We start from the raw sequence: 11,606 nt of genomic DNA, 5'->3' as shown, positions 1-11,606 counted from the left end.
CCACAAGAATATTAGATATTCTCCCTTGTCGTCTAAGTGCTACCCATCCGTGCCTCAGAAAACACACATAGCCGGCACAAGCCTTCTTAGTCCCCGTAACACTTTCTCAACTGTAATCATTCTCTGTATCCACAGACCCGTTAGTCCCAGTGCCTAACCCCATTCAAGTTTTCTCTTACCTTGCTGTTTTTCTTCTGCTCTCTGTTCTGTGTGAACTGTGCCTTTCAGGTCACCCAGAGACACAGCCTACAGAGACACCCCAGGAAAGCTAAATAACAGACTGACAGCCGAGCCGTCAGTGGCAGCAGTGACCCACTGGCTCCGGCCCTGTCAAATCTTTATTTAGGCCCTGCGCTGACCTAAACAATTTGTCTCTCTCACCGTCTAACTGTCTTCATCAGTTAGCCAAAATTCCCGTAAACGGCATCGTCCGTACCAAAGGGATAGCGCCTAAATTGTGAACAAACTTGCATTTGGTCTTTGTGTGTGTTGTGCTCCTCTCGCCTACAGTAAGCCAGTATGTCCCAGTCTCCCCACCCGGCAGCCCACTGGGACAGCCTCGAGACATGGCTGACCGCCATGACCGCCGCGTTCCTGCCCAAGGAGGACAGCGACGCTGAGCCCCGGAGCCAGGAACAGCTGGACGCCGAACTGGACACGCTGATGAGGCAGGATCCGACGCAGAGCTACAGCCACAAAGAATGGGCCCGAATCGTGGGAAAGCTGGCCCATACGCTGGTCGCACAAGCCCGCCTTCACGAGAGAACTGCCACCGACCTGGAACAGGAGACGGCAACTCTACGGCTCCAAGCGGAGGAGGCCCGGCGCGACCAAGCAGAAACCCAGAGTCGTCTAGACCAGCTACTACGCGACGAGGAGGAAAAGTACCCAGACCTGCAAAATGAAGTGCAAAGACTTCAAGAGGCCCTGGAACACCTCCGTCTGGACACCGACCAAAAGGACTTAAATGAAAGGAAAGCCAGAGAGACGCTCACCGAAAAACTGGAACGTGGTGACGCTCTCCTTACCAGAGCCAAGGCTGAATTGAAAGACAGAGACGCTAAAGCTAAGGCCTGTGAAAAACACTTGAAAACAGCCCAAGCTGAAATTGATAAACTTTCCCAACAACTAGATCTCTATAAAGACGAGCTTGACGCCGTCCACCAAGAACTAAAACACTCCTATAAACTGCAGAGTGACCGAGTCAGGGAAACACACACTACAAAGTTTTCCCTGACCAGTCGACCCGCACACTTCAGTCAAGACTCCAGAACTGTGATGGAGGACGGACGTCCACCGTCTCAGACATCTGCGGACAGCCTGCCAGGGTCCCCGCCCTCTGGAAAAGGGGGGGCCTCACCGTCAGTCCCTGACACTCGCCACGGCATGGGCTTCAAAGAACTTGACAAGTTGGCAAGAAACATCCCTACCTTCACACCAAACCCTGCAGGAGGCCACGATGTTCATGCCTACCTGAAGGACATTGACTTTCATTTGAACACTGTTCCCCATGTCACCCCGTGGGACAGGTTGTATCTGGTCAGAATTACGTCCAGTCGGGACGTACGCAGCTTCCTGGATCGTCAACCAGACGCTGTCAAAACGGATTACCAGCAACTGCGACAAGCTTTCATCCGGGAATTCTCTGATCCAGAAACTGATCAAGGACTAATCACCGCGATGAACCTCAAGCAGGGACGACTGGAAACTCCGCAGGCCTATTATGCTCGCCTCAGGCAAGCCTACTTCGGTGCACGGAACGAGCCCGGAATGGAAGAGGACTTTAACTTCCGAACTTTGTTCCTCCGAAATCTGCATCCCACTGTGAGCCATCACTTAGGGGTCCTGGCATGCCCTCAAACCATGACAACCCAACAACTGCAAGATTTGGCCCACAAAGCTTTTGTCAAACAGAAAATGGTTTCTGAAAAGACTGTTAGAACTCCCTCTATCTGCCCCATCACTGATCACCACTCAGAGCTGGCACTAGAGGGCGCCCAACAGCACCACACTAACAGACTGTTTAAAGGAGCTAAACGCAAGTCTCTGAGTTTTTGCAGAACTACGCCCCCTCTGGCGACAAGCGAAACTGCAACCAGAGCTGTGCGCGTTCATGGAGGAACACACACACATACGCACGTTTGCACGAGCTGTTCATAACTAAGGAGCATCAGCCGCACACTGTGCGGCACTCATCTTTTGTTACAGTCATAATGAGGTAATACAGTAATAAATCTGCAAGTCATTTAAAATATATGAAAGGAAAGGCATTCGAGTAAATTACACACTTGTGTGAGAGGGGGAAACGGGGGTAGTAGAAAACTTCGGTTTTTGTTTCCATCTATCTCCCTGTGCTTACTGTATCCACTTATGATTGAATTATTATGGAAACACGTTCAGTTATCACTTTGTATAGGCTATTACCCGTTTGAGCCCTAGAGCAGACCGGAGATCTCTCCGTTTGTTGAAAGCTTCCCGATGTTGACTCTCGTCTTATTCCGACGCATGGCACTGGACAGACAGAAGTTTTATTTTCTGTCTCACGTGGAGTTTGCGTTGGGGTTTGTAATGAGCTACAAGCCGGTCTCTTTCCGCGCCATATACAGATTTAATGAAGTGCACGTCACCGAAAGCAACAGATATGAGCTGGATTTTATTAATCATCGGCTAATTTCAAAATCAGCAAAGACAGCAATAGGAGAGATCGGCAACAGGCCTGGTAAGATCATTTCATTTCTTTACTTTTAATGAAGATGGTAGTGTTAAGCGTCTGCGACTTACTTTCACTAATTCACTTTGATTTGCGATAGATTGCGGCGCTTGATGAAGGGGCTCAGCTCAGCTGACTCATATATGACGTCATATATGACTAAAATATCATGACATATAGCTTGGTTTCAACAACCAGATGCAACTTGTCCAGTTTCGTCTGGAATACGGCACAGACCACGTCCTCAAGTGGTTTGAGCGATCGAATTCAAATCCGTCTCGAATGCGTTTCGGAGGGCATTTACACCCTGGTCTTTTCACGATCGAATAGCTATCCGATCACAGAAGACACATGAAGTGACCAGGTGTAAACAGCCCCTTTGAATCCATCGTCTACTTTTGTGGAAAGCTGACTAGAGTTGTGTCGCTCGAGTTGTCTTCTCTGATACGGAGAACGGCGGCGAATAGCTACACGACACAGCCAGGCGAGCGTGAACGCGCATGACGTCACGCCCAGTCTCAGATTCGAGCCCGAATCCCTCTTATATATTTCACTGTACAGGGTTATAGAGGCGATCGCAGTGATCAAAGAAGGGCACATTCAGCCCACCAGGCGATTGTTTAAGCATGTATGGGTTAGAAAACGGCTATTTTTAACATGAAAAGTTGCGCAATGCACCTTTAACAACGACTCCAGAACGTTTCAGGCCAGCAGAGGGCAACGCAACCGTGAGGGTGCACGCCCCAAGCAGCAAAGCCGACGCCCTGAGTCCTTTGGCAACCCACGGCCTCCCCACAACCAAAGGGGTGGAGCCACCCGGGAAGCCAGCCAACAGTCAAGAACCAGCCGAGCTCCAGCAGCAAGAACGCCTAGCCCAGAGCAGCGGCAACAGAAAACTCCACGGCAGGCCCCAAGCAAGTCCAAGTCCAAATCCGAGCCTGCCACAAAGACAAACAGTAAGTCTACGTCAGAGACCGCAGAGATCCTGAAAGTTCTGAAAGAGCTTCTTCACAAGAAAACTGACAAAGAGGATAGGCCAGATTCTTCGTGACTAAGGGTGAGGACTAAAAGCCTGTCTGACAGCCCTCCTATTGAATTATGCTCCCCGAACACTGCTCTCCTGACACAGACCGCTGAACCAGCTGTCACAGCACCGAGTGACAGCGATACACACTCCTTGCTGTTGCCCACCACACATCCCGAAGTGGACAACGCAATCCCTCACACCAGCGAACAAACCTCTGAGATACCTGAAAGTGCTGTTTTGGTTGTGTGTCTCCACAGCGAATCACGAGACACTGACCCTAACTGTTTATCGATCACCACACAAACCCCATCGCCAAAACTCCTGGGGAACCTGATCGAAAAAGGACTAGCACGCAAGCTGTATCTCTCCATCACGCTGGAAAATAAAGTGAAGCTTGAAGCCCTGGTCGACACGGGATCGGACCTCACTCTGATTTCAGCTGAACTCTTTGAAAGACTCAGATTTGAAGCTAACAAGCAAAACAGAACTTTAAATTCTCAGAACTGTGGGTTGAATGTGCAGTCTTACAGCCAAACTAACATCCGGCTTGAACAGATAGCTCCCATCCATCTGACCATCGGTCCCATGAGTCTCATCCATCCTGTGTACATTTCACCTATGGACACATATCCTCTCCTCGTCGGCAAAGATCTTTTAGATCGCTTTGAGCCCTTAATGGACTTCAAACAACTGAAAATTTGGGCTCAAGTGCGAGAACCTCTCCCCTGTCAGCCACCCAGGTCAACTGAGCCAGACTGTCAGGTCACCAAGGTCACGGGAACTTTCGCCGACAGCCACCGAGACACAGACTCAACACTGGAGCGAGATTCAAGTTCACTCCTCTGCACTTTCCAACTCACCAAAGACTCTGAGCCCTTCTGCCCCAAGGTCAACACTGACCTGCAGCTGAATGGTATACCCACAACAGACATTGTGCTCGCGCTATGGGCAGACAACTCTGCCATTAGCCTGTCACTTTTCACTGAACTAATTAAAGTCACACCTGATCTTCCTTCTGCAAGCAAGCGCACACGCTTCCCTTTGAACTCATGTCCATCAAACATGGTGACTGCAAAGGGTATCTGTGCTTTGAACTTGAACTGGAATAACAGGTGCCTCACTCATTACTTCCTGGTCCTGCCGGACCCGTCTCACAACGTCTACATTGGGGCGGACATCCTGATTCGCCTCCAAGCACATGTGGACATTATCAATGAGGTATTGTGGGCCCCATTGACTTTACGGCCAGCTGTTGTTCCCACACACACTGACAACCTCATGTCAGGCCAGACCATCCCAGAGGTCTGCACCTTGATCAGTGAACAGGACACTGTAGTACCTGCTTACACCAAAGGGGTCGCTGTTCGACTCAACATTCGACGTGGTCAAACCCTAAACCACACATTGGGTTTCTTTCAACAGTCACCTGAGTGCATTGAACTTGGACTAACACTGGAAGCCACGCCCCTCACTGAAGTGTCATCGCGTGCGGTCTACATCCTGTTCAACAATTGCATCGCAGTGGACATCACAATCCCAAAAGCCTATCGGCTGGGATGGCTAGTGAGCCATGATTTCCCTGACTTTGAATTGACTTTACCATTTATCGGGCCCCTCCCGATCGCCATGATGCCCGACGGGTACACAGGCGACACACTGCGCACAGCCCCCTTCAAGATCATCTCCATTGCCTCAGTCATGCCAATGGACAAAGATCAAGTATGCAGAACGGAGCTGACGGAGGACCGACACCTCGCTGTCTACACAGTCTCCAAACAGCCTGCCTGCGAGACTGATGAAACCTCTGCACCTACGCTCGTCAACTCAACGGGTGACTCACTTACTGAAGAGCCCTATCCGGGATTTGAATCTCAAGTTCAACAAATCCTATCCGACGCTGATGCAATCCAGGACGATGCAGATCGACAAAGACTCAGACAAGTCCTTTACAAATTCAAAGCGTCATTTGCCAAAGACTCTTTAGACTGTGGTCTCACCCACCTTCACACCGTGCGCATCCCAACGCACCCTCAAGCTCCCCCTACCTATATGAGACAATATAAAATTCCAATCGCATCACACGAACCGGTGCAAGAGATTATTGACTCCATGCTTGAGAAAGGTATAATTCGTCCATGCAACAGCACCTATTCTGCTCCCATCTGGCCGGTAATCAAACCGAATGGCAAGTGGCGACCAACGATCGACTACAGGAAACTGAACCAACAGGTGCCTCTGTCACGATGGCCCATGACCCAGCTGGAGCAAGAAATACCCCAGATCAGAGGAGCCACCATCTTCTCTACGCTCGACGTGGCCTCTGGATTCTGGACCATCCCAGTACATCCAGACGACCAGCACAAGCTTGCTTTCACTTTTGGCAACAGACAATTCACTTTCACCAGGTGTCCATTCGGCTATGCTAACTCACCTGCTGAGTTCAACATCTTCCTGAACAAAGCATGCCCCGATGCAAGAATGAGAGGGAATCTCATCTATGTGGACGACGTGCTGATGAAAAGTACCACAGTAGCCGATCACCTGAAAGAAATAGACTATGTTTTGAACCAGTTAACAACTGCAGGTGCCAAGATCGCCGTCCACAAAGGACAATGGTGTCAAACCAAGGTTAACTACGTGGGACTACTGATCGGGTCACAAGGCGTCGAACCACAGACAAGTCGCATACAAGCTGTTCAAAACATCAAACCCCCCACCAACGTCTCTGAACTTCGAAGTTTCCTGGGGGTGTGCAATTACTCACGGCAGTTCATAGAGAACTATTCAGACATTGCAAAGCCCTTAACTGCCCTGCTGAAAAAAGACTGCCCGTTTGTCTGGACAACCGTCCAGGACAATGCCATGAAAGAGTTGAAACGTCACCTGTGTACAGCTCCATGCCTGTGTGTTATGGGTAAATGATCTGCCTTGCCCACCGCAACACTTCAAGCTGGGACCCCAGTCATCACAATATGCTGAAGTGGCAGCCATTCTCATAACTCTGCAAATAGCCTCGGCCCACAACATCAGAGAACTCCTGATTTGCACAGACTCGAACTATGCCAGACTAAGTTTCACATGCCACCTTCCAAGCTGGAAACAAAATGGCTTTAAGACCTCGAACGGCAAGCCTGTCACACACCAAAATTTGTTTCAAGCATGTGATAACCTGACTAGACAACACGACATGATTGTCTACTGGAAAAAGGTGAAAGGTCACTCCAAGCAACCAGGCCTCGACAAGGACCTGAACGACCGAACCGATGGCCTCGCCAAGGCTGGCGCACTGCACGGTACTCCATGGGCACCTCCTGCCCAACCACAAACCTTCAACGTGGCAGTGCTAACCCGCAGCAAACGAACTTTCCCTGCCGCACTGCCCACCTCGCAGCCTCTCACCCTGATTCCGCAGATCTCAAACAACGACATAGCGGACATGCAAAACTCTGACACCGCATTAAAGACTTTTCTGCACCACCTCTCAGACCCCACCAACCACCCACTCACGTTGGCCGACCTCGCGGCCGACCCTTGTCTAAAGCGCCTGCACGACATCAAGCACATGCTGCGTGTAACGGACAACATCTTGTGGTATAAGCCTGATGACACCACAATGCCTCGGCTTGTCGTTCCACAGTCTTTAAGGGGGGAGATGCTGAGGTTTGCCCACGACGCACCATGTGCCGGACATCACGGCGTCAGAGCCACTTATAAGACACTGAAACAAGTGGCATATTGGCCATGCATGCAAAAACACGTGGCGGAGTACATCAAAGAATGTCTGATTTGCTGCCAGTTTCAACCTGCAAATCCACACCACAGAGCTCCGCTGCAACGCAGGAAAGTCACATTCCCGTGGTCAGACCTGCAAATCGACTGGGTAGGGCCTCTACCCCGATCAACAAGAGGCAACAAGTACTTTCTCACAGTCGTGTGCCAGTTCACAAAATGGGTAGAGTGCCTCCCAGCACCCAATGACACCGCCCAGACCACGGCATACCTCCTGATGAACCACATATTCTCAAGGTTCGGATTGCCAATGAGTGTCAACTCAGACAGAGGTACTCACTTCACAGCTGAGATAATGCAGCAGATATGGAAACTCTTGGGTGTCCACGTTCAACTGCACATTAGCCACCAGCCCAGTTCATCAGGCCAAGTTGAACGGTCAAATCGGACTGTGGTCAGTATGCTGAAAAAGTATGTGGCCGCCAACCAGAAAGACTGGGACATGAAACTCCCGCTGGTGCTAATGGCTCTCAGAGCTACTCCGCAAGACTCAACCCAAGTGTCTCCCTTCGAACTAATGACTGGACGGCAGATGACACTGCCCCTGCACCTGTTGTACCAGCCAGGGGACTCAAGTCTCGTCACCGCCTGCACCACTCACCAGTACCTCGAAGAGCTGCACCGGCATCTGAAATCAACCTTTGCCTTCGCTCAGCAACAGCTTCAAAAGAGCGCAGAGGGTCAGAAAGCGTACTATGACCGGAAAGCGTCACACCAGGAACTGGCTGTGGGTGACAGGGTCTGGTACTATAGCTTCGCACAGCCACAACACACAGCCTCCAAAAGGCTGTCAAAGAAATTCCTGCCACGCTGGACAGGACCTCACGAAATTGTTGACAAACTTTCACCAGTAGCGTACCGCATCCAACTAAGCCGGGGACAGAAAGACCCTGTGCTCAAATGGGTCCACCGCAACCAAATTAAGAGACATTCGGCTGCTGGCAGGGAGAGGCGGGGAGGGGCCAATGCAAACTAACTTGTTTCTCATCCTAGGAGCGGAAGACTGTCCTGCAAAACCATGGACAGCTCCCGCTGACACACTGCCTCTCTCTCTCTCCCCCTCTCTTTCACCCCTCTCCTCTGTTACTGCTACTAGGATGCTGCTGTGGTTTACCATCCTGTGCCTTCAAGCGATCAGAGGGCAACCACCACCCGACGTCATCTCACCAGGCCCGGCGTCAGGCATCGTGCTGAGGGAGCAACCAGGTCTCTTGATCACCAACTGTCGGACCCACACCCAGAAAGTGTACGTCCGACTAGATCCCCGAAATGTCTACAGAGCACACTACCCCCGCACAGTAATCCAGTACAGCTGGGCTGGTGCCCGCTGGACAGAAGACTCCCTCTCCCACGCCGATGCTGACATCCGGCACATGCTGAACCAACTTGAAAAGATGACCGTCACCCAAGCCGAATTAAGCGGACACAATCGCCGCCCCAAACGTTTCCTGGGAGCCCTGCTCGGAGCCGCAGCTGCCGTGGGAACCCTGTTTAACATTGGTATGTCCAGCGTCAACGCAGTCAACCTAGCCACTGTAAGACGACACGTGGCCGAGATTCAAACAGAGATCCCACAGTTAAGAGAACAGCTCACCACGCAGAGCGCTTCCCTGCAGACCATCGGAAAGACTTTAAGAGGAACTGTGGTAATTCTCAACACCCACAGCGTCCTCCTGAACCAGACTGTGAACTCCATGAAGCAGCTGTTCAATGACTTTCAAACTGACTTTGCCCAAACGCAGCTTGTCACCGCCCTCATGACAGACATGCTGCGGGAGGTGAGCTCCTCCATCGACAGCCTAGCTATGGGCCGCATTCCACCCTATCTCATACCCTTGAGCCTGGTCCAAAATGTGCTGGCTTCCGCCATCACCACGCCAGCCGACCCGCTCCAAGTCCACCTGGCCTACTCTCTGGGCAGCGCCATCCCACTCTACGTCGACCCCGAGCAGAGGGAAGTGGGATTCCTCTTGAACCTGCCCATCATAGAGTCAAGCCGAATCTACAGACTTAAGGACATTGTCAATGTGGGGTTTTGGAAAGGTAACACGGACATCAAGGTTCGCACCCCCGATGTGGTAGCTTACCATGACAGCGATCCACAACTGTACCTGGCTCCAAACCTGCACATGTGCACCTTGACCAAAGACATTCATTATCTCTGCCCAAGCAAACCCTTCCTCAGAGACAACACTGATGGAATCTGTGGATTGCAACCCATGTCCAGTGACAACCGGTGCCCTGCTGAGGCCAGACCTCGCATGCAAGTCGGCGAGACACGAGCAGAAATCATCGGTGACCGCTGGCTCGTAAACACCCCGGTTCTCACTGCTACTCTCACCTATGACCAACATGACACTGCCACTCGGGTCAGCCTGCTCAACCAGAGCATGTGGATTCAAGTACCTAAAGGTGCCATCCTCCACGTCGATGATCTGGCATTGTATCATCTCCCGAGCAGTGAATATGAATCCGAACTGGAAATCCCCTCCTTCTTCAAGGACCACAACTTCACCCTGGGTCCAGAACTGGAACTGGGAATTGAGACAGGGGGGTCACAGTTAATTGACATTGCTCCTCTTGACTCTGCTCTGCAAGCTTTGTCTCGACAACCTCCTTTGACTACCTCACCTGTCATCCGAGCCTGGAGCGCAGCCGACACGGCGCTGTGCATCTCCATGGTAGTCAGCCACCTCTTAACATTGGGCTTGGCAGTCATCCTATACAGGAGACTCAATGAGGTGCGATCATCTACCGTCAAGCTCACCAAAGCTGTATCCGGAGGCTTCCGCCGAAACCCTCGAAGAGAAGCTCCTGCGCTGGAAGTTGCCAGCGACCTCATTGAGTTAAGCCCCCAGCCCTGATGATCCCCTGCTAACAACTTCATGATTCACCTTCCATCCTCCCATGCGTGATCGGCAGAGGACGTCTCCGCAGGGACGTCATCTTCCAATCAGGGGGGAATGTAGAGATTCTGGGTCGGACATCATTAACCAGTTTGCATGCAATTACTCTAGCGTGGTTGGCAGAGACCCTTTTAACACATTCCTACGCATATGTGTTTTAATTCAACTTTGACTTTTACTGCAGTCAGGCGCCCGAGTGTCTGGGGTTACCTGACTAAGTGTGATTTAGGACGAACACGGAAACATCACGGGGCAACATCCCCCGCCCGTAACGCCAGTTAATCTGACCGCGATCAGATTAACTCTCTCTCCTCTTTGATCCTTTGACACCTCCAAAAGCGAGGGAACTCTGGAGACTAACCAGACTTCGTTTGTTCTATCGCAATATACGTGCGACCCGCTGACCCACACCTACATGCAACACACACACACATTAACGCGTCCGCACGCTGAACATTCCTGCACGCACACAAACACGGACATCTCTGAAAGCTTGTAAAAGAGTTACCAAAATTATCCAGTATGCCGAAATACATGTAAAAGAACTGTAATTCACTATTTCAGCTTCGAATGGACTCACGCGTGTCAAAGAAGTTTAGATAACTGTAATACAATGCTTTAAACATGTAATTCAATAATGCTGTCAAAATAGTTCAATGTGTTTGATGTCTTTGTAATCCTCATAGCATGATCTGTCTTTTAAACTGTATATCGATATTGTGAAATGTATACCATTATGTATAAGTTTGTTTTCAAAGTAAGCAGAACTTTTCCTTTGTCTTAAGAACCAAGATTAACAACGTGATATGTTAATCAAGTGGGCGCGCGCTCCTTCAGTTGTGTGACGCTCATTGGCCATCCGAAGGTTAGGAGGGGTCCCAAAACACCCTTGAAAAACTCTCGCCACGGAATCTTATCGCTCTTACGTTCTTAGTCTCTTAACTCTTATCCCTTACCTCGTCTCGAGCTCATTGCTCTTGTTCTTACTCTTAAGCTTAGACTCTTGAACTCTTTCCGGAATTCCTTGGACACTCTCGGCGTCTTCTGAAGCTTTTTAAAGTTATCAGTTTTCGTTATTTTTACTTCGTTTACTTTTGCGAATAGCCAGTTAAAGTTCGTACGTGTGTCCTCTCCAACAAGAAGACACCATCCAGCACGAACTCGTTTTGAACTC

General features: G+C 50.5%; 1 protein-coding gene and 1 pseudogene across 1 annotated transcript; both read left to right on the top strand.

Annotated features, from left to right (window-relative positions):
* The first annotated feature begins 513 nt into the window (after window positions 1-513).
* Window positions 514-1,132, top strand: LOC148971464 (uncharacterized; annotated as a pseudogene).
* Window positions 1,133-1,277: 145 nt separating this feature from the next.
* On the top strand, window positions 1,278-10,523 carry LOC148971463 (uncharacterized). The gene is made up of 5 exons (XM_089122488.1): window positions 1,278-2,042; window positions 3,407-3,757; window positions 3,794-5,193; window positions 6,857-8,257; window positions 8,400-10,523. The coding sequence occupies exons 1-5, from the start codon at window positions 1,279-1,281 to the stop codon at window positions 10,388-10,390; spliced, it is 5,907 nt and encodes a 1,968-aa protein (XP_088978614.1). The 5' UTR covers window position 1,278; the 3' UTR covers window positions 10,391-10,523.
* The last annotated feature ends 1,083 nt before the right edge of the window (window positions 10,524-11,606 follow it).

The sequence above is a fragment of the Pimephales promelas genome, chromosome 17 (assembly GCF_988280905.1).
Source record: "Pimephales promelas chromosome 17, fPimPro1.hap1.1, whole genome shotgun sequence".
Classification (NCBI taxonomy): domain Eukaryota; kingdom Metazoa; phylum Chordata; class Actinopteri; order Cypriniformes; family Leuciscidae; genus Pimephales; species Pimephales promelas.
Note: the sequence above shows the minus strand (reverse complement) of the source record. Positions and strands in the feature narration are given on the sequence as shown.

What these genes read in the sequence shown, in the direction of transcription:
- LOC148971463 (XM_089122488.1), top strand. Translation starts at nt 1,279, where the DNA reads ATGGAGGACGGACGTCCACCGTCTCAGACATCTGCGGACAGCCTGCCA. An exon ending in TTTAAAGGAGCTAAACGCAA is followed by an intron (nt 2,043 to 3,406) that starts GTCTCTGAGTTT and finishes CAACGACTCCAG; the next exon opens with AACGTTTCAGGCCAGCAGAG. An exon ending in GAGGATAGGCCAGATTCTTC is followed by an intron (nt 3,758 to 3,793) that starts GTGACTAAGGGT and finishes CCTGTCTGACAG; the next exon opens with CCCTCCTATTGAATTATGCT.